Source organism: Nipponia nippon, unplaced genomic scaffold (assembly GCF_047370975.1).
Source record: "Nipponia nippon isolate SJK-2023a ecotype South Korea unplaced genomic scaffold, ASM4737097v1 scaffold_36, whole genome shotgun sequence".
Classification (NCBI taxonomy): domain Eukaryota; kingdom Metazoa; phylum Chordata; class Aves; order Pelecaniformes; family Threskiornithidae; genus Nipponia; species Nipponia nippon.
In genome coordinates, this window is record NW_028262354.1 from 3,076,456 (window position 1) to 3,097,703 (window position 21,248).

Consider the following 21,248-nt stretch of genomic DNA (forward strand, 5'->3'; position numbering starts at 1 on the left):
CGGTGCAGCCGGCGGCCATGGGACGGAGGGTCGCTGGCAGGAGGGTTGCTTGATGCTTCCGCAGCGGCCGGTGGCTCCTGGCCCCCCCACCCTGCGGGTGCAGCCCCCCGCCGCCCTGCTCGGGGGGCCCAGCCAGGGCCGAGCCCCCCACAGGGCCGCTGGCAGCCAGGCCTCCGCAGCCCCCTCCCCGCGCAGGCGTTGCCGACCGCCTGCCGCAGTGGTGCTGGGCACGTCAGACAGGTTTTATGGCTTCTCGGGAGAAACTGCTCGGCAAGAGGCTGAGCAAAAGCATCGACCGTGCCGTGCCCCTCCCCCCTGCGCCGCTGCCTGCCCTTCCCCCGCTGCACCCTGCACCCCATCCTCGCACGGGTGGGGGCACCCCGGCCCCATGGGCGGCAGTGGGGCCTGGCCCCACCGCCGATGGCCGGGGTAGGGGGGTCCGTGCCCTGTGGGACCCCCATGTGGGGATCCTGGGGGGGGGGTAGGGGCTGTGCTTTGTGGGACCCCCGCATGTGGGGGTGATGACATCTGGGGGGGGGACCGTACCCAAGGGACCCCCATGCGGGGATGCTGGGAGCAACCGTGTCCCACGGGACCCCCATGTGGGGATGCTGATGGGGGGCATCCTCCCAACAGACCCCCACGCAGGGATGTCGGGGGTGATGGTGCCTGTGGGACCCCCACGCAGGGATGTCGGGGGTGACGGTGCCCATGGGACCCCCACGCAGGGATGCTGGGGGGGGCCATGCCCTGCAGGACCCCCGTGCAGGGCTGTCAGGGGTGACGGTGCCCATGGGACCCCCACGCGGGGATGCTGGGGTTGGTGGTGCCCATGGGACCCCCACACAGGGATGTCAGGAGTGATGGTGCCCATGGGACCCCCCATGCAGGGATACTGGGGGGGGGGCCATGCCCTGCGGGACCCCTGTGCAGGGCTGTCAGGGGTGATGGTGCCCTGGAGACCCCCATGCAGGGATTCCGGGGCGGCCGCCCCCACCCCAGCCCCCCAGGGCTCTCCCAGGTAAGGCCAAGGGGTCCCGGCGGGGACCCACGGGTGGGTGCTGGGTCCCGGAGCAGCCCTGTCCTTGAGCGGGGGTTGCTTGGTATGCGGGAGCCGCTGCCGGCTTCAAATCCCATCGACTTCCAATGAGCAATGCCATCAATAAAAGCTAATTGATGGCACGGCCGCTCCAAATCAGATTCCCCATCCCCTGAATCGAATTGATGGCTCCGCGCCCCGCAGCCAGCCGCGGCAGAAATTGAATCTATTAAAGGAATAGGCTCCATTAGCCCGTCCCTTCTGTCTCGCAAGCTCCCCGCCTCGGGGCTCCCCACCACCCAACGCCAGCTCCCCCGCTGCCACCCACGCCAGCCGGGATGCTCGGGTGCCAGGACACCCAGGTCCCACCGGGCAAGGACATGGGGTGAGGGTGCTGGGTGCCCTCAGCCGCGGGTCCGTGGCCCACAGGGCGGCCCCGGGCACCATGGGCGGGTGGGAGTTAAACCCTCAGAAATTGGGAAGGAAGAATTTATCACCAGGAACAGAAAATGATGTGAAACAGTAATAGGCAGCTCTGAGATGAAGAGGGGGATAAAGAGGCGGCGGGTTGTGCCGACAGCCTGGGAGACACCGGCGGCATGGCGGGAGGTGAGGTGGAGGCACGGCGTGGCCGTGTCTGGCCCTGTGCGCCAGCTCGCTGCCGGGACGGGAGACCGTGGGTGCACTGTGGCGAGCCTGGGCGCAGGCCCCCGGCCCCGTGGTGCTCCTGGCAGCGTGTGAAGAAGCTCCTGGCATGGGGTCCCCCAGCTGGCCACGCTGCTGGGGTCCCCTCACCCAGCCGTGCCGGGACAGGGGAGCCGGCACTCCCCGACGCCCCTCGCCGCCCCAGGGTGCGGATGAGGTCAGGCACTGCGGCCATCCCGGATCCCAGGGGCAGCCCCAGGGCGCACAGGGCGGGACGTGGGGCCCGGCAGCCCCCCAAGAGGCTGGAAGGGAGGAGCACGGCCCCCCCGGGGCAGGGGGGCCCGTCCCTGCCCGTCTCCCATGGGTGCAGGGCAGCGGCTGCAGCCCCCACCCGAGAGCTGCCGAGAGCATCCCGGAGATGGGAAATGGCTCCGTGTCACCATGGAAACGGGGCCACCAGCTCACCATGCCGAGGGGACACGCGTGCCGAGCCCCGAGGAGCGCAGCACCGGGCGAGCTGGGCACTGGGTACCACGCACCAGGCAACGGCCGCAGGCACCCTGGAGCCGCACCACAGAGCCCATCACCCGCCTCGGGCCTGCTCTCGCCTCACCCACCGGTTGCGGGCATTTGGTGTGATGCCACCCCAGCGTGATGCCACCCCGGTGTGTTGCCACCCCGGTTTGTTGCCACCCCAGCTGGGCAGCTCTGCGCCGCCGCGCCGGTGCTCAGCGCTGGGTGCGTGGGGCCGGAGCCGGCTGTTCCCCGAGCAGCCGCCTGATGATGCGCATCGTCAAGGTTATAATTTAGCAAAACACTCAGCAGGGGCTTTGGAGGGAGCCGGCCCGCGCCGGCTAATTAGCCAGAGCCGCACGCACCGAGCCCGCGCCTGCCATAGCAATGAGGGTGCGTGCACCGGGTGTGCCGGCTCACACCGGCGCGGAGCACACGTGCAGGGGCCGTCGCACCCCGCAGGGCCGGGGCAGGGTGCCGGGTGGGCAACCGCATCTCTGCTGGCCAATTCCCGCTGCCGGGGTCGGAGCAGAGGGCACCGCTGCTTATCTCCGCTGGCCCGGGGCCAGGAGCAGCAGCCGGCGCGGTGGGGAGAGCGCGCGGGAGCGCGGGGCACGCGCTCGCCAGCGCGGGCACCGGTGGGTTTGCGCACCCCGGGGCTACGGGCGGAGGCAGATGCTGCGTGCAGGCATCCCTGCTCCGCGTTGGGGTGTCTGTCTGTCCCTTCCGGCGTCCGTCTGCCTGTGCCCCCCGCACGTGCCGGGGTGCTGGCAGCGGCTCGGCAGGGCTGCTCCCCCCAGCCTGCTGTAATCCTGACGGACAATAATCCGGCTGTGCCGGAGCTGGGATGGGCAGGAGCTGCCCTTGCAGCGGCAGCGCGATTCAGCTGCCGGCTCTGTCGGTGCTGCCTGCACCGGCTGCATACTAAGGGCCTTCGGTGCTGGCTCAGCCGCGCCCCAGAGTCCCTGCGCTGGGACCCTCCCTGGATCCATGGGGATGGGGCTGGTGGCCCACGGGACACCCAGCCTACGGCGTGGGATCTGCCCCAGGGCACGTGGGCAGGGTGCGGGCAGGGTGCAGGCAGGGCTCCCACCTGGGTTTTAAGCCTCCTGTCCTCTTGCCCCTTGTTAGTTTTAACCGGAGCTGGGTCCATCCCAGGACTCACAGGCTGGCACCGGCCCCGCTGGCGGAGGAGAGCGGAGCAGTGGCTGGGAGGACTGGGACAGGACGGGGTTGGTGCAAAGGACGGCGTCACCCCGCAGTGCGCGGCGTCCCCGGGGCAGCCAGACAGTGATGCTGGGGTGGGTGCCCACCCAGGGCAGTATCTTAAAGGGTGCCCGGAGCGGGTGCTGCGAGGGTCGGCAGCGGGGCTGGATGCCGGGGTTTCACCGCAGCCCTGGCGAGCGGTAGCCATGGGCCTCTGTCCCCTCCGGGCGCACGTAGGGCTGGGAGGATGCTGGGGGAGGATGGAGGGGTCCCGGCACCGAGGGCTGGAGCTGCCGGCGCGATGCCCGGGCATGGGGCCGATGCGGGTCCCCGGGGGGCTGCAGGGCAGCGGGGACCCCGTGGGCTCCTGCATGGGGGTCCCTCCCCGTGGCCTGGTGCGGGAGCCCTGCGGTGCCTCTGTGCCTGCTCCCCCCGTTCATGGAGCCGCCCCAAGCTCCTTTGATCGTCAGGCTGCTAACGAGCTTCCCTGGCAAAGACCTCGTTTGCCACACAAGAGCCCCACGCTGCCTGGCCAGCATCTGGCTTCGGTGGGCACAGGGCCGGTGTGCTCGGCTCCACCGTGGGCAACCTCCTGGGTCCCCACTGGTCCCAGCCCGGGGAGAGGGACGGGGACAGGCAGGTGCCAGTGGCTGGCAGGAGCGCGGCGCGGCCGGCCCACGGCCAGAAGCAGGAGCAGCAGGAGGCGGATCGATGCGCTGAATTATTTAGCGAGGGAGCGTGAAGCAGCTGCGACGGCAACACCCTGTGTGCGGGGCACGGGGCCACGCTCACACCCGGGCACGGGCCCCCCCCTCCCCCAGCCCAGACAGGGCAGCCGGGCACCCGCTGCCGGGCTGCAGGTTCGGTGCACCCACCCGGGGTCCTCTGCCACCCCCTTGGGCGGTGGGTGCCAGCGGCACAGGGCACCCCACTCCCCCCAGCACCTCTCCATGCCCTGCTGGCCGTGCCATGCTGTCCCCGGGCGGTGCCACCGGCACGGCCTGCTCTGTCCCCAGCCGCACACCGCTGCAGTGGCACCTAGCCGGCACCACGGGGCTGGCACAGGCCCCACCGGAGCCCGGCGGCTGCGGCTGGCCGAGGGACCACCCGTTTCACCAGGACCCCCACATCTCAGGGAAGCGCTGAGCCCTGCCCGCCCTCACCCCACGTCCCCAGCCCCTCTCGCAAGCCTTTTATAAGCGATGCATTATTAAAACTACCCCGCGCCATCGCTCACGGCCGGCGTGACGGCGGGTGCCGCATCAAACCTGATGAATATTTCAGGCCCTGAAATCTCCCGCGCCTGCATGCTTTATCCTGAGCCCCCCCCCGCCCCCCCCCCCCCCCCCCGCAATTTATTAGCTTATTTGCTTCCCCGCGCTTCTGTCCGGCACCAAGGGCGCAGCAGAGCAGGGTCACTGCGTGCACCGGCCACCGTGGCTCCAGCCCAGGATGGACGGGGACGGGCTGACGCCGAGGGGCGGGTGGGCAATGCCGGTGCTGGTTGCCCATTCCCAGGGCAGAGCCAGAGCAGCCCCGCGCTGCCAAGCTCGGTGCCAGCCAGGGGTCCCCAGGATGGCTCCCGTGGCCCCCGGGACCCCTGCACCCAGCCCTCATTTGGCACCAAGGGCCTGCAGTTCCCCTGGCATCGTCACCTGCAGGATCAGGGCAGGAGCACGGGGACAGCCCTGGGCAGGTCACAGCGTGGACCTGTCCCCATGACCCCAGCCTGGCCCCCTGCCGTGTCACCCCTTCCACCTCTGCCAGCGCTCCCGGTCCCGGCAGCCACGGACGCTCATTGCGGCGGGAGCTACGTACGGCGGGAGCGGGATATTGATGCTGCCTGTCACCCCTCGATCAGATTAACGTCACTTAGGCACCGGTAATGGGCGGCTCGGAGATCTGCCACCGGGGCTGGCGGGGGCTCCAGCACCACCATCCTGTACCGGCGCAGCTGCCGGGTCCGACCTGCCACCGCAGGCCAGGTCCCTGCCCAGTCCCACGGGTGCTTCGCCAGCTCCATCACCCCTCACGCCTCTCCTGGCACCCGCGGGGAGCCGCCCCGTGCTCAGACCCCCCCCAGGGCCACGGCACCACGTGCATAGCTGCCGGCGCGGTGACGCACCAGGGAGCCCCTGCGCACACCGACAGCCCTGGCACGTGCGCTCCTGCACGCGCCCATGGGCGCTCGCTCCCGGGCTGCACGCGGAGCCCCCGGTGCGGGCAGCAACGGCAGAGCCAGCGCGGCCCAGGCACAGGCAGCATTCCGGGAGGGCACGATGCCACTGGGGCTGAGCAGGGCTGCGTCCCGGGGATGCTGCGAGGGCGAGTCTGGGGTGCGGGGTCCCTCGGGGGGGCTGGGGTGTGCTCGGGTGCTCCTGCGGCTGCTGGCAGCAGCGGGGCTCAGGTGGGGTGGTTACGGCTCCTCGTGGCCCAGCCACGCGTGCCATCAGCCCCGTGTTCGGCTCTCCGTCGCTGCTCTGCCCACCGCCGCCGCTGCCTGCCTGGCTCTGACGGGTGCTGGGGGGGCAGCGGGCCATAGCCCCCACCCCAGCTGGTGCCTGCTGCAGCCCCCAGCCACCGTGCAGGGGACACCAGGGTGGCACGGCCAAGGTGAGCGGAGCGCCAGGCTCCAGGGCCAGCAGGGACGATGCCAGCAGGGAGCCGAGCGCCGGGGCCGGCGGTTGCAGACCCAGCTCCGTGTCCTTGTCCCTTCCCTGGGGAGCTGTGGCTGCTGCGCTGCAGCGGGGCCAGGTGCCAGCGCCTGCTACGCTCGCCGTGCCCACGCTGGATGGCTCCATCCCAGCACGGCCCTCGCACCCACTGGTGCATCCTTGCCGTGGCCATGTCGGAGGGGCTGGACCGGGGCCAGCGGGGCTGGGGTTGCCACTGGTGGATGATATTGGAGTGATCTTGAGGCTGGGAGGGAGGAGAGGAGAGGAGAGGAGAGGAGAGGAGAGGAGAGGAGAGGAGAGGAGAGGAGAGGAGAGGAGAGGAGAGGAGAGGAGAGGAGAGGAGAGGAGAGGAGAGGAGAGGAGAGGAGCCGGCTGAGTCACCCAGTGCCAGCTGCTGACTCAGGCGGTTCCTGCCAGGTAGCCCCCGCCACCGGCGCGTGGGCTGCCGGGCCGCGGGACGTGGCGGAGGGGGCAGCTGGGACCCTGGCACCTCCCGGCACCCCAGTCCGGCACCCGCGGTGCCGCAGGGGTGGTGCAAGGTGAGAGCGGTGCGCGCGTGGATGCTGGTCTGTGCCTTGGTGACCTGTTTCTACCTGGGCTCACCCGCCAGCGGTGCAGCCGCATGCCGGGGTGGCGTGGGGGGACCGTGGATGCCGGGCCGTGGGAACCATGAGGAGCTGGCTGCCGTCACCTCCCGCCTGGCACCTCTGGGTGCCCACACACCCAGGACTGGTGGGAATTGGCACGGCGGAGCCCGCTGGAGCCAGGTTTCCGGCAAGCAGGCGCCCGGCGCCCAGGGCAGGGACCCTGCGGCTTCCTCCCCGCCGGGCAGCAGGAGCAGCCCCAGCGCTGTGAGCCAGCCCGGGGCTGGCAGACGGAGAGGCCGGGAGCCACGCATGGCTTCATCCGGCAGCTCCGCGAGGAAACTGATTTCCTCCGACAGCCCGGCTCTGCGCCGCCACCGCCGCTGCCACCCGGCGCAGCTGCCTGCTCGTGGCTGCGGCCCGGCTGCTGGCGGCCAGCTTTGCGTTGGCAATTAACCCTCCTCTGCGATCCCACGCCATCAAGCTCCGCGTCAATTAACTCAAGCTGCCGAGGTGCTAATTAACGAATCACCCCCATGTCCATCTGCATAGCGGGGCTCACCTCCAGCCCTCCCCGGTATGGGGCCGCTCTGGCTGGACCTATGGCTTGCCGGGGAGGTGGGCCGGTGGCCGGTGGCATTGCCACCCATCTCCACCCACCCTGTGCCACATCCCCGCCCTGGATCACGCCGCCGTCACCCCAAGCCCAGCCCCAATCAGCCCCAGGAGGTCCCATGGGACGCTTCCAGCGCTGGAGGTCCCCCCTCTCCCCGGGCGTGGGGAAGTCGGCACCCCGCGCCCTCACCGGGGCGGCGCTCGCCCGGCGCTTCCCAAGAGGCTGACGCGGCGCGACCATCCGTGAGGCCTTCATTCAAATTTAAAGACCGACATGGGGATAAAAAGGGAAAGGGGCAGCGAGGAGCAGGGCGGCTGCAAGCCCGCGGGCGTGCGGCGAGCCTCCCCCAGGCGTGCCGGCCGGGCGCGCTCCCCGGCAGGACGGTGGCGTGCCCAAGCGCCGGCGCGGGGCTGCATGGGGCTGCCCGATTTGTACGGCTAAGCGCTGCCAGGAGGAGCCAGCAGGAGCCGGGGGCCACTTGGCTCCGTGCAGACATGCCAGCACCGCCGGCTACCAGCTCCCCAACCCGGGTGCCGTGTCCCTGTGGCTTCGGCCGCCCACTCTATGTGCCATTAGCATGTTCTTGCCGTGTCCGGCTGGACACATGCCGGCACCTGGCTCCTCCCGGCAGGTCGGGAACCCTGAGCTCAGCGTGTTCGGGGCCGTGTAGGTGTGGCTGGTGAATATTTCATGCCCGCATTCACCGAGCCCTTTCTTGGTTACACTCCTGCCTCCTCCCCGCGCTCTCGCCATGTTTATTTATTTAATGAATTATTTATCGGCTCCCCCTCTCGCTCGGCTGGGCACTGCTCCGCCGCTGCCCCCCCGCTCGCCCCCCCCGGCTCCCAGCCCAGCGCGATGATTTATTGAATGCCGGCTCTGCTCTGCGGTTGCGACATGCTGTCACAGGAAGCCGCGGTTAAATATTAACCAGGGCGGGTGAAGCGGGTCCCCTGCCCTGCCGGGCACGCGCCACCGGCCGGACCCCCGAGCCCACACCGCTCCGGGCACGGTGGCCACCGTGGCTAGTGGCCGTGGCTGACCGCTCCAGGTGGCGGGTGGGGGGCTTTGCTCTGGTCCCCCCCTGCTTTGAAGCAGAAACCTGCTGGATCGCGGTGCGATGGGCGGAAAGAGGGTGCGAGGGTGGAGGAGACGGGGGGCATGGGACTGGGGGGGAACCGGGGCCGCTTCGTGGCCCGGCTCTCCTGGAGAGCTCGAGGCCTCTTGAGTCCTCCTGCGAGAGAAGCCACCCGGCTGGCGGTGACCCCGGCTGTCCCCACTGCAGATGCCATCTCCTGCTGTGGTCGGCAAAACCCAGCCAAGCCCCCTCCGCGTGCCGGCTGCCGCAGCAGGGCTCCATCCCCGAGCCCCGGGGGTGATGCCCGGTGGGTGCCCGCGTGTGGGCGCACACCGTGATGCTCAGGGCCCGTTCGGCCGCCCGCGTCCCTCCGTCCCCGCGGGAGCGCTCGGTGCATCCCACCGCGGCCCCGCGCATCGGGGTGCCCCGGCGCGGGGTCCCCCCCCAGCGAGCGCGGCCGCGTGCGGGTGCCGGCGGCGGCATGCGCGTTGCCATGAGCGGGGGGGTTTCCATGTGGAGGTGTGTGTTGCCATGGGTTTGCCGAGCCAAGGCGTTTCCATGGCGGCAGCGCGGTGCTGCTGGGCCCTTCCAGAGGTGCGCAGCCCCCCGGGATGCCCCAGCACCGGGGTGCAATGGGGAGGGAGCAGCCGCCGCCGCCACCGCGCCCTGGCACCTGGGTGCCCTGGCCCCTGCAGCCCCTCCTGCCCCCCCAGCACCCCTCCGCCTCCGCCCCCCCGGGCCAGCCAGAGCCCTTTTCCACGTCTTGTGTTTTCTTCACTTCACTTCTCCGGATGAATAATTAATAAAGGCTTTTTTGGTCCTCCAGGCCCTTCCGCCGGCCCCCTCCCCCTTCCCGGCAAGGCTTTGGCAGGGGCTTGGCCCCCCCAGTGCCGCCGGCGCGGATGGGGGCTGTGGGGCTGTGGCACAGCCCTGCCACAGGCACCGCCGGTGCTGGGCCCCCCACGGCGCTGAGTGGGAGTGGGGTGGCCTCGGCAAGACCCTGGCCACCACCGTCCTCATCCCCCTCCGTGGGCCGGGGCAGCACCCGCACGTCCGGAGGGGTGCCGGGGAGCCCGAAACAGGGCCCCGAGGGGGGAGCGGCTCCGCTCCCGCGCCGAGCTCCCCCGGCAGCTTTGGGGAGCCGGGAATCCCTCTTAACCTCGGCATTGGGCAGCAGATGCCCTGAGCCCAGGGCTACGCCGTGTCACCTGCCCGGGCCTGGGAGCCACCGTGCCCAGGCAGTGGGGACGCGGGGATACGGCGTTCGGCCCCGCACCGCCCCGGCCACGCTCGCCACTCCGGCGAGATGGCTCCCTGCGGGAGCAGCCAGGGCTGGCTCAGCAAGCCCAGCCGCGGTTTCGATATCCTCCCGGTTTCGTTTGCAAGTTCTTCGGGCTGCCAAATCTCCGGGTCATGTGCGAAGCCGGAGCAGGGGCCGTCGGGACGGTGCCAGCGGCGTGCGTGGGCTCGGGCGCGCTCCCGCATGGGAGCTCACGGTGAGCTGCATGTCCCCGCGCCGGCGCGAGCGTGCACACGCGTGTTGGGGCGTGGATCACCTGGCACACGGGACCACCGGGTGGTGCCGCATGGCAGTTGCTAAGGGATCTTGCCAAGGACGGACGGCTGGAGCTGGCACCCAGCTCAATCCCTTCCCATGTGGCCGGCGGGGACCGGCACCCGGGGAGCACCCACCGTCCCCGTGGCTGCCGCCGGCACGGTGGGCGCCTCTGCCGCACGGACCCTCGGGGGGAACGGGGCGGGGGTGTGGGAGGAGGGATTGGGCCCACGGGTGGGTGCTCGGCCACGTGCAGGCTCCCGGGGCAGGACCGGGCAGGTGGGAGAGCCTGGCACCGTGGCTCTGCTCCTCCGGCAACCGGGCTGCCGTGGCACGCTGGCCCCAGCCCGCCTGTGCCAGTGGCAAGTGGCTGGGTGCCCACCCTTCCGAGCGGCTGGGTGCCCACCCTTCCGTGTCCCCGGGGCGGCCAAACCCCTCTGCAAACACGTGTGACCCCCACGGTGCCACCAGCAGCACCGCGAGGACCCTCTGGGGCCCTGAGCCCCCACCCACGGCTCTGCCAGCCACAGGGACCCACGGGGGCCGGTGCCCCGAGCCCCAGCGCTCCCACCCGGGGAGACCCCAATGCCAGTGGGATCCGGCACCGGTGCCCCATCCGTGGGGGGTCCCAGCGAGACCCCAATGTCAGTGGGACCCCGTCCCGGTGCCCCCACCCGTGGGGGTCCCGGTGAGACCCTGAGCCCAGTGGCACCTGATCCTGGTGGGACCTGGCCCCAGTGCCTCCACCCACGGGGGTCCCAGTGCGACCCCAATGCCAGTGGGACCCCGTCCCGGTGCCCCCACCCACGGGGGTCCCGGTGAGACCCCAATGCCAGTGGGACCCCGTCCCGGTGCCCCCACCCACGGGGGTCCCGGTGAGACCCCGAGCCCGGTGGCACCTGATCGCGGTGGGACCCGGCCCCGGCGCCCCCACCCTCAGCCCAAGCCCGGCGCGGCCCCGCTCCCCGCCGCCCGGTGCCGGTACCGGTGCAGGCGGACCCGGAACGGCGGCGGGGGCGCGCGCGGGGGCGCGGCGGCGGCGGGCGCGCGCGGGGCGGAGCTGGGCGGCGGGGGCGCGGGGCGCGGGCGGCTCCGGCTCCGTTCTCCATTCATTGGGATCGCGGCGGGCTCGGCGGCGGCAGGGATGGCTGCTCGGTTACCCGTGCTCCTGCCCCTGCTCCCGTTACTGCTGCTGTTACCGGGCCGGGGGCTACCGGGGGCCCTGGGCAACCGGCACGCCGTGCACTGGAACAGCTCCAACCTGCAGTGAGTGCGGGGCGGGCGCCGGGCCGCGCGGGGGAGGCCACGGGTACCGGGCACCGGGAGGCGGCGGGGGTGGCCCCGGGGCCGGGCGAGGCGGGGGGGAGCCGGCGGGAAGGACGCGGCGGGGACGCGGCGGGGATCGCGGCGAAGGATGCGCGCGGCGGCGGCGGCGGCGGCGCGGGGGGGGGCGGCACCGGGCCAGGGGCGCGCGCGCGCCGGGACTGCGGGACCCCCCCCCCCCGGTACCGGTGTCGGCGCGGCGCCCCCGTGCGGGCGGGGCTGCGGGACCACCCCCCCCCCCCCCCCCCGGGCCCGGTGCGCTGCCCCTGGCGGCCCCGCGCACCCCGGGGCTGCGCTGCCGGGCGGGGCGCGGGCACCGGTACCGGCGGGGTCGGGTTCGCCGCTGGAGCGGGGCTCGGCGGCTCCCGCTGCGGGGGGGTCGGTGGCTACCGGGGGTCGAGCCCTCCCCGCCGGCGCTGACCACCGGGGTGCTGCGGGAAGGGCACGGCCGCGCCTCTTCCCCCCCCCCCCCCCCGCCGCCCCCGGTGCGGCGGCCCCGCCGCCAGCCGCGCCCCCCGCCTGTCTGGGTGCGGGAGCGGCACCGGCGGCGCGGCGGGGAGCGGCGGGGGGGGCCCCGAGGGGTGCCCGCCGCCCCCCTCCCCTCTCCGGTGGTAGCGGGGCCACCCCCGGCGCAGCAACCGAGGGCGGCGGGGCCGGGGGCTCCCGGGGGGTGCGCAGGGGCGATGGGGGGGCTGCGAGCTGGAGGGGTGGAAGCTGCCGTCACGCCCACGGCCACCGGGAACGGAGCCACCGGTAGCCCCGGGCAGATCGGTGGCCACGGCCCCGCGGCACCTCCCTGACACCCTGTGCCGGGCGCTGCGCCCAGCCCTCGCCCAGCCGAGGGGCTGCGCGGGGCGCGGGGCTCCCGCACCCGTGGTTGGCGTGGCCGCGCCGGAGGGGCGCGGGCCCCCTCCGATGCCGGGTCCCTCCCGGGTCGGGGGGCTACGAGCCCACGGCGGCTCCGTGGACCCCCTCCACGAGGATCGGGGAGCTGCACCCACCGCCATCGCCCGTCTCCCCTTCCCTCGCCGGTGCGAGCGCTCAGGGGTGTGGCGGGGACGCGCGCCCAGCCGGAGCGTCCCCCCCCGGGACCCCTCGGTGCCGGGGGTCCCCGGGCTCCCCCCGCCCTGCGCCCCTTTGTGCGGGGAGGGAGCGTCCCCCCCGCAGCTCCTTCCCCTCCCATTGAGATTGTGTCGCCAGGCGGAAGCCCGGGCCCCATAAATTGTACGTGTGTGCGACGTGCCGAGGCGCAGCACAATGGCGAGGCGCTCGGTTCACCTCACCGCGCTCGGGCATCCCCCCTGCACCCCGCTCCTCCGGTCGGACCCCGCTTTCTCACCGGCCTCGTCCCCACGCCGTGTGACATTGCCGGGCCCTCGGCGGGTGGGACGCTCCCTCGCCCCGCCGTGACCGAGGGGTCGCCTCTCCCCACCCCATCGCCCGCAGCCGTGTGCCGTCGCCCGGCGCTGCCCTGACACCTCCCGAGGGACGGGGCGGAGGGGGTGCCGGCGGTGCCCGCGCTGTGCCGAACCGGGGGTGTCGCAGCCAGACACCCGCGCCCGCTGCGCACGCGTCTCTGGCACGGCTGCGAGCGTCCGGCTCAGGGCACGGGTGGCGCGGTGGGGGCGGCTGCGGCAGAGACGTGTCCCAGGGACTCCGGAGCGCGGATATTTATTGTTAGGCAGTGCGGCAGCTCGGCCGCAATTATGGCCGCGCGGTAAAGTGTCTGGATTAGATAAATTATGGGGGGAATTAGGCTCCCTGGGCCGCAGCCTGCAAATCCCAGCAACCCCGCTGCAATCAGAGCAATAAACAAGCCCTGCGCGGCCCCGCGGGGCTCTCCGGGGAGGGGGGAGCGCCGGCAGGCTCGGCTGCGGGCCACTCCTCGGGGGCTGCGCCAGGCCCCCCCGAAATTTATTGCGTCTCCCGCCCCGGGCGCCCCTGCGGCTCCCCTCGGCGGGAGGACGGGGCGAGGGGTGGCCCCGCGGAGCCCGCCCGCAGCACCCAGGGTGCTGCCGGTGCCTTGGGGAGCAGGGGGCTGGTGGCAGCTTGTCACCTTTGGGCACGTGGCCGGGGTCCTCGGGTCCCCTGGCCACCGCGGGGGACGGCTGGTGGTGCCGGGGGGCCAGGGAGGGCTACCGAGGAGCAGGGCACCCCTCCTGCAGCGGGTTCGGGGGGCTGATGGCAAAGCCCGGGGGAGGCGCGAAGGCGGGATCCGAGGCTCGGACCAGCGCCGGGATCTGCTTCTGCTCAGCCAGGCTGTTGGTCTGGCTGCGCTTTCCGTCTGTCCCGATGTCTGTGCAGGTGGTGGCCAGTGAGCCCTGGGGGCGTGGGACGATCCTTGTCCGGTCGCTGCCCTCCGCTCCCGAGTCCTGCCGGGAACAGGCATGGTGCCACAGGGCAAAGGTGCGAGGTGGCCGCGTCCCACCCAGCGCTGGCCTTCGCGGGGGCTGCGTCCCTGGGGTGCCCCACGGTGGGGGGCTGGGGGCTCCTAGGGGTGTCCCCAGCCGAGCCGGGCCCTGGCGTGCCGGTGCGTGCGGGATGCCACCTCCCTGCTGGGTGTCCCGGATGCCGAGATGGGGACAGCGGTTTGTCCCCGTGCATGGGCACCGGCATTGCTACCTCCCCCCCGCCGCCACTGCAGCCCCCAGGAGCCCCCCAGCGCGGGTTGGGGTGAGCCACGCTGCGCCCCTGGCTCCAGGGTGCTGGGGCCTGAGGCCTCGGGGTGTCTGGTCCCGTGGAGGGGGCACAGCGGGGTGGCCGTCAGATGGGGGTACACAGGGTGCCGGTGCCCGGCTGAGGCAGGCGGGTCGGAGCCCACCTGTGCGTGGGGAGCATCGCGTGCGGCCCCCCCAGCCGCCGGCGCTGCCGCCACGCTTGCCTCTTCAAGGCGGCTTTTATCTGCCTGACTTTGTGTTCCAGGCGGCGAGAGCTGGAGCTCTCGAGAGCCCTTGTGCGGAGCAGCCGCTCCCGGGGGAGCGTCTCGCGCGGGAGAGGAGCTGCGTCCCCGCTCTGTGCCCGCCGGCGGGGCCTGGGGGTCCCCGGATTCCTGGGTCCTCCGCAGTGGCTGGACCCTGACCCCGGGGCTGTGCCCGGCCCCATCCCTCCATCGCTCCCGTTGGCACCCGCGGGGCTGGGGCTGGTGTCGCCTGCGGTGGAAGGGACCCCCGCCCCCCGGCGGGTCCCGGGGGCACCCATCAGGAGGTGCTGCGGGGCGCGGGGCAGTTGTGGCCGATGAGGGGCAGGTCCCCGCCGTGGCGTGTGCCCGGCTGCGGGGCCGGAGGTGGTGAAGGTGATTACACCTCTCGGTGACCCAGCCCCACCGGCTGCGGCATCCCCAGGCGGGCTGGGGGCCTCCGCCGCCCCCCACCCCACGGCTGTGCCCCCCAGGCTGGTCCCTGGGGGGCGCAGCCCCCCCCCCCCAGCCACCCATGGGTGCTGGCTGTGGCGCTGGCGGGAGCTGCTGCCCGGGGGCAGAGGGTGCCGTGCCCCGTGAGTCACCGCGCCGGGCGGCACCGAGCCCCGGCAGCGCGGCCAGGGCCTGTGGTGTTCCCGTGGGAGAAGGGGCTGCAGCGCTGGGGTGCGGAGGCCGTCCCGGGGTGCAACAGGGCCGGGGCCACCCGATCCTGCCCAGGCTGGTAATTGAGTCACTGGCTGCAGATTGATGGTTTAATTAAAACCCAATTAGAAACCTCATTGATCTTGTTAGCAAAGCGGGAAGGTACGGGCTTTAGCAGGGATTAAAGGGATCGCCTGGCCGTCGATAGGGACGGGGGGGTGCGGGGGCACCTGTAGGGTGGTGCTGGGGGTCCCGGGGCGCTCGGGGTGGGCCGTGGCCGTCACCCTGGCATGGGCGTTGCCCCGTGGCATCACGGTCCCTTCGCCCCCTGCTGCGTCCCCGGGGAGCAGCCCCCCATCTCCCCAGGAGCCCCGATTCCCTGAGCGGGGTGGTTGGCCCCGGGGACGCCGTGTGCCGGCGATGCTTTTTGCGCCCGTACCTCGCGGCTGCGCCAGGCGTGGCGGGGGGGAGAACGGGGTGGGCCGTGCCGTGGCGCCGTGCCACCCGTGCGCGTGGGCTGCGTCGCAGGCGCTGTCTGCCGAGCCAGCGCGCGTGTGCGCGGCCGTCTGGGCGCCGTGACTGTGCAGCGCTGCCTGCGTGGGGAAGGGCTGGCACGGGGGGGGGGGGGCATCTCCCCGGCGGCTGAGCGATGGGCACGGGCGGTCGGTCTGTCTATCCGTCCGTCTGTCCATTGGGGTGGATCGGCTGTGGTGATCCTTTACCTCTCGCTGTCGCGTGGGGTGACTGGAAGGGGACCGTGTAAATCAATGGCACTTTTTTGTTTCCCCGGCTGATCGATGGGCCCTGGACGTGCCGAAAGGGCGAAGCTGCCGGAGCCAAACAAAGGGTCCGGCTGGGCCGGGGTGGGGGGGCCGCCCTGGCCCCCAGCGTCGGGGGCACCACGCTGTCACCCGCATTGGGGGATGCCCCGTGTCACCCCAGTCCTCACCACTGTCACCACCACCATGGGATGCTGAGCCCAGCTCCAGCCCCGCCGCGCTCCAGGCCTTTCCCGCACCGTGGGGATGAGCCTCCGCAGCACGGGGGTCCGGCCGGGGGTCTGGTCCCCCCCATGCCGCTGCCGCCGGGGCCGGGACGTGCTGCAGTGCACCAGGCGTTCCCTAGCAGTGCATGAGCGAGCGTGCGGCGCTCAGCCCAGATTTATCGCAGCAGATGGGAGCGGAGCGGCCGCCCAGCTCACCAGTGGCTGCGGCTTGCCAGGTAGCCGGGGTCCCGCCGGTGCGGGGCCAGTGGGCGCTGAGCCCAGCCTGCGCTCGGGACGGTTCTGCCAGGGGACATCCATCTGCCCAGCGCCGACAGGCTGCTGGAAGGTACCACTGCCTTGCAAAGCCCTGCTCTAAAAATGCAGTCGTGCAGAAGTGATGCTGCCCGTTCTGCTCCTGCGCTTAACCCTTCGGGCACTGCCGGAGCCTGCCGTGCCCTGCCGGCCGCGCCACGGCTGCCAGAGCCCAGGAGGGTCCGTCCTGACCCAGGTCGCCTGTTGCTGGAGCTTCCCAATGGCCGCGGGGTCTGGCAGGGACTGGGCAGCCCGTGCCTGCTCAGTGGGTGTCAGTGAGAAAGGAGGCTCAGGCTCTCGCTCTGGGTGTCTGTTCCCATCCTCCTGCCTGAAAACAGGGCCCGTGGGCTCCCTGCCAGCTCTGCCTGCCCTGCGCTGCCGGATGGTGCCGCAGGCAGAGCTCAGGGTGCTCCGGCGATGGCACTGGGGCTGCCGGGGTTCGGGGGCATCCAGCTGTGTGGGGTGTTGCTCTGTGCCCGTGGGGCTGGCGGTCACGGTGCAGGAGCCAGGCGCGGTGGGGACACAGCATGGTAGCCAAAGCTGCTGCCGGAGTCCCCTGGACGTGGCCTGGGCCATGGTGGCCCCGTGGCTCTGCCTGTTTGGGCCTGGCTCCAGCCTCTCCCGGCTGGCAACGATGCTCTGATACCTGCAAGCTCCCAGCACACGATGGCCAGCGATGCCCGTGGGGCTCACCGCCGCGGGGAGCAGGGCTGCCAGCCCCCGCCACACCGGCTGGGGTCCCCTCTACCTCCCCATTGCGGTGCTGGTGCGGCTCAGTCCAGGGGGGACCTCGGTGCCGCGTGGAGCAGCGCTCATTAGCGAGGCTGTTTACCAGGAGCCACGCTTCCTAACGAGCCGCAGAGCGGGGTCCCGGGGGGCAGGCGCTGTGCCTCGGCGCTGGGTGCCGCAGGGGAATGGGGTGGTTATGGCTCCCCGGCACCCCAGGACAGGGTTTCACCCGGCACAGCGGGAAATGGAGCCGGGTGTCGCTCCCGTGGGCGCAGAGACCCGGGGTCTGTGCTTCCTCCGGCCCCTCGTGCCCGCAGCACGGCCACGGCCCGGCCGCAGCGAGCGCCGGCTGCCGGTGCCCAGCCCGGTGTGGGGCAGCCAGCTCGGAGTGCGCTGGCGTCCTGGCCCTGCGTCCCGCACGGAGTTAATTGCAATTTTCTCCTCGGGGCCATTTCTTTAATAACAATTCTTCCCCCCCCCCCTCCCCCCTTCCCACCACATCAAAGCGGGAAGATGAAAGGTCCCGGTGCCCTGCGGAGCAAGGGTGGCTGCCTCAGCACCTTGCTGGCGGAGGAGTTGCCCAGCGGCTGACGGGTGCCGGGCTGGGCTGGGGAATAGCGGCTGCACGGCAAGGGAGGTGCCGCGTGGGGCTGCGCTCCCTGCCCCACGGGTGACGAGCTCTGCTGTGGGCCCCCCACAGCCCCCGGTGCCGGCAGCAGCCCCGGACGAGGAGGCGGCGCTGCTTGGCGGACGCCGGGTCCCCCCCTTTGGTTCTCTCTCCAGCACCCAGCTTCTGGGGTGCTGCGTGCCAGGGTGCCGCGGGCCCTGGCAGGGTGCCGGGGCTCCCCAAACAGCGCCGGGGGCGGTTGGGCAGGGTGGGGCGTCTGCACGCGCGGCCCTGCCCGCTGCCTGCCCGGCCCTGCCAGGGAGACCCGGGAAGCCGGCTCCGCTGCGGGCAGGGCCCCGGGGGGGGGGGGGGGGGGCTGGCGGGACCCCCCGTGGGGCGAGGGGACCCCGAGTGCAGGGGCTCGGGGACACGGGTTTGCCATGACGGGGACCCCGAGCCGGAGCGACGCAGCGCGGGGGAGCCCGGCCACGCGTGCCAATGTGGTCGACGTCCCCGGGGGAGCCCAACCAGGGGACCCCCCCAACGCAGAGGGGTGCAGGGGCCGCACCGGCGCGGTGCAGGGGGACGCCGCCGCCGCTGCTGAGCCGGCTGGGGGAGCCAGGTCCGGTCGGGGTCTGGTACTGCCGCGGCAGCTCGGTGCAGAGCCAGCGCCTCGCAGCGCCGGCTCATAATTAATTGGCAGGAGCAGTGGGTCAGCGCGGCGGCGAGGATTACCGCGGCCGGGATTTCCATCGGGCGCGGATTAGGAGCCAGCGGAGCCTCTCCTGAGTGGATCTGAGGGGATTGCTGCTCCTAATCAATGTAAATGAGGCTCCCCCAGGGCCACCCTTTACGGCATTAACGAACTAACGGGATTAGCCAGAGCAGGGTGAGAAATCCTCTCTCTGAGCTGCGGCGCGTGGCGGGGCCGGGGCCACGGTGGGTAACCGCGGTGGGTCGGCCGCAGGCTGCCGGAGCCGGGGGAGCGCCGGGGCCCCGTGCCCTTCCTGCATCCCGCAGGGTCCTCGGTGCCTTTGGGACCCTGGTGTCCATCAGCCCCGTGGCCGGGTCAGTCTGTCTGTCCTGCTGCGCCTGTCTCTTTCTCAAGGCTGCCGGCACGTTGCCGGCAGGACCCAGCAGCGCCGTCTCGCGCACCCACGCTCTCGCAGGCGTCCCACCCCTGCGCGCGGCTTGGCGCCCGTAGCCTCCATCCCCAGCCGCGTCCCTCCTGCCCCAGACCGGCCCGCGCCTCCCGAGACGGTGACGCCGCACCGCGGGTCTCTGGCGCTGATGTTGCGCAGGGCTCCCGGTGCGTTGGGGGGCTCGAGCAGGGGGGATACCGCTGCCCCCCGGGATCCCTGCTCTGGGCCCTGCCCGTTCTCCAACCTCCAGTCCCTTTCAAGGAGGGGCCGGCGTTTGGGAAGGCGCAGGGGGTGTCCCTGACCCCCTTTTTCTCCTTACAGCCTGAGGCGGGAGGGCTACACGGTGCAGGTGAACGTCAACGACTACTTGGACATCTACTGCCCGCACTACAACGCCTCGGTGCCCGAGCACCGGTTGGAGCAGTACGTCCTCTACATGGTGAACGCGGAGGGCTACCGCACCTGCAACACCAGCCAGGGCTTCAAGCGCTGGGAGTGCAACCGGCCCCACGCGCCCCACAGCCCCATCAAGTTCTCGGAGAAGTTCCAGCGCTACAGCGCCTTCTCGTTGGGCTACGAGTTCCGCGCGGGGCAGGAGTACTACTACATCTGTACGTGGGGTGCTGGGGAGGGACCCCCCCACCCCGGCGGGTCCCCCCGCGCCCCCCAAGTTGGGTGGCTGCAGCCAACCCCCCCCCCCACCCCACCCCGGCAAGAGCGGGCACCCTGACCTCGGGGATGGGGGTGTGGGGTGGGAGGGTTGGGGGTGCAGGGGGGCGTCGTGGTGTAGGGGGGAGGTGGGGGCGTGGGGAAAGGGGGGGTGCGGGGGAGCAGGGTGGGGATGCGGGGGGCGGTGCTGGTGCAGGATGGGGATGCAGGGGGTGCTGATGCAGGTGCAAAAGTCAGGGTGCTGCTGCAGGATTGGGGTGCTGATGCAGGTGCAAAAATCAGGGTTCTGATGCAGAATTGGGGTGCTGGTGCAGAATTGGGGTGCTGGGGGTGCTGATGCAGAAGTAAAAATCAGAGTGCTGATGCAGGATTGGGGTGCTGGGGGGTGCTGATGCAGGATCTGGGTTCACGGGGTGCTGATGCAGGTGCAAAAATCAGGGTGCTGATGCAGGATTGGGGTGCTGGGGGGTGCTGACGCAGGGTCTGGGTTCATGGGGTGCTGATGCAGGATTGGGGTGCTGGTGCAGGGGAGCAGGGTGGGGATGCGGGGGGCAGTGCTGGTGCAGGATGGGGATGCAGAGGGTGCTGACGCAGATGCAAAAATCAGGGTGCTGCTGCAGGGTGCTGCTGCGGGTGCAGCTTCAGGGGGCGGGATGAGGGTGCTGCTGCATCCCCCCACCCCAGAGCGCACCCCGAGGCCGGGCCAGACCCCAACATGCCCGCACCCACCGAGCAGCCGCTCACCGTGCCTCGGGGTGCCCAGGGCTGGGGTCACCGGCTCCGGAGCCACCCCAGCCCGCTCTTGCCTTGCAGCCACACCGACGCACAACCACCGCCGGGCCTGCCTGAAGATGAAGGTCTTCGTGTGCTGCGCCTCCAGTAAGTACCCCCCGTGCGGGGGCTGCGGGCGAGCGGGGGGCGGCGTGGCCTGCCGGCGGGTCCCCCATCCCTCCCAGCTGGGGTTGGGGGGCTGCGGCGCGAGGCGGCCAGGGAGCGTGACCCCCGTCCCCCCCGTCCCCTCTCTCCCTCTTGCAGCGTCGCACTCCGGGGAGAAGCTGGCGCCCACCCTGCCGCAGTTCACCCTGCGGCCCGAGGTGAAGATCGAGGACCTGGGTGAGTCGGGCAGAGCCCCCGGCCCCGCAACGCCGCGTCCCCCCCCGCCGCCGCCCGCGGGGCAGCCCCGGCCGTGGGGTGGGGGTTCGGGGCCACCCCGGGGCCACCCTCACCCTCTCACTTTTCCCCGTAGAAAATTTCAACCCGGAGATGCCCAAGCTGGAGAAGAGCATCAGCGGCACCAGCCCCAAGCGGGAACACTTGCCCCTGGCCGTGGCTGCCGCGCTCTTCCTCATGACGCTGTTGGCCTCCTAGCTCCCGGCGCCGGTGGGGGCCTGGCTGGCGTGGCTTTGCCGAGTGGGGACCCCCCGACCTGCCGCAAGAGCCGTCGGGGAACCGCCGCGGGACCACCCGGCCCCTCCGCACCGCCACCCCCTTGCCCGGAGAGCCGCCCCGCGGGGCAAGGGGCCGCGGCACGCACCGATCCCGGCTGGGACTCGTCCCCCACCCCGCCGATGGCTGCGGCCACGTCTGCGAGGATGCGGCTCGGCGCTGCCGCGTGCACCTCACCTTCCGCCGACGCCGTCCCACAGCGCCGAGTCCTGCCCGTAGCCCACCCAGTGCCCCGTGACTGGGGGCCGGTGCTGGATTGGGGAGCCCGGCGAGGGCAGGGACCCCCAGGGCCGGGCAGCCTGTACATACCTATATAGAGATCTATACATACTGTACAGAGAGCGACTATATAGATATATCTATACTGTACCATAGGCAGCGGCGCCGGCCCCGGGCTGGCTTGTACATAGTTGAACGTGTTGGATTTTCCTCGTCTTCCGTGAAGACCCGACCTATGCAAACGCACAGACACTTTTTGGGGAAAAACAAAACAAAAAAAAACAAACTCGACCTTTTTTTCAAGTGCTTTGGCTGGTGATTTTCATATTCTGCTCTTAGTCTATAA

General features: G+C 71.8%; 1 protein-coding gene across 2 annotated transcripts; it reads left to right on the plus strand.

Moving 5' to 3' along the window:
• The first annotated feature begins 10,983 nt into the window (after nt 1–10,983).
• EFNA3 (ephrin A3) lies at nt 10,984–21,235 on the plus strand. 2 transcript variants are annotated; one of them, XM_087772189.1, is made up of 5 exons: nt 10,984–11,177; nt 18,890–19,179; nt 20,051–20,116; nt 20,273–20,350; nt 20,484–21,234. In XM_087772189.1, the coding sequence occupies exons 1-5, from the start codon at nt 11,056–11,058 to the stop codon at nt 20,603–20,605; spliced, it is 678 nt and encodes a 225-aa protein (XP_087628315.1). In that variant the 5' UTR covers nt 10,984–11,055; the 3' UTR covers nt 20,606–21,234. The 2 variants fall into 2 exon arrangements, with proteins under 2 accessions (XP_087628315.1, XP_087628316.1); XM_087772190.1 differs by lacking the exon at nt 20,273–20,350 and having other exon boundaries at nt 20,484–21,235.
• The last annotated feature ends 13 nt before the right edge of the window (nt 21,236–21,248 follow it).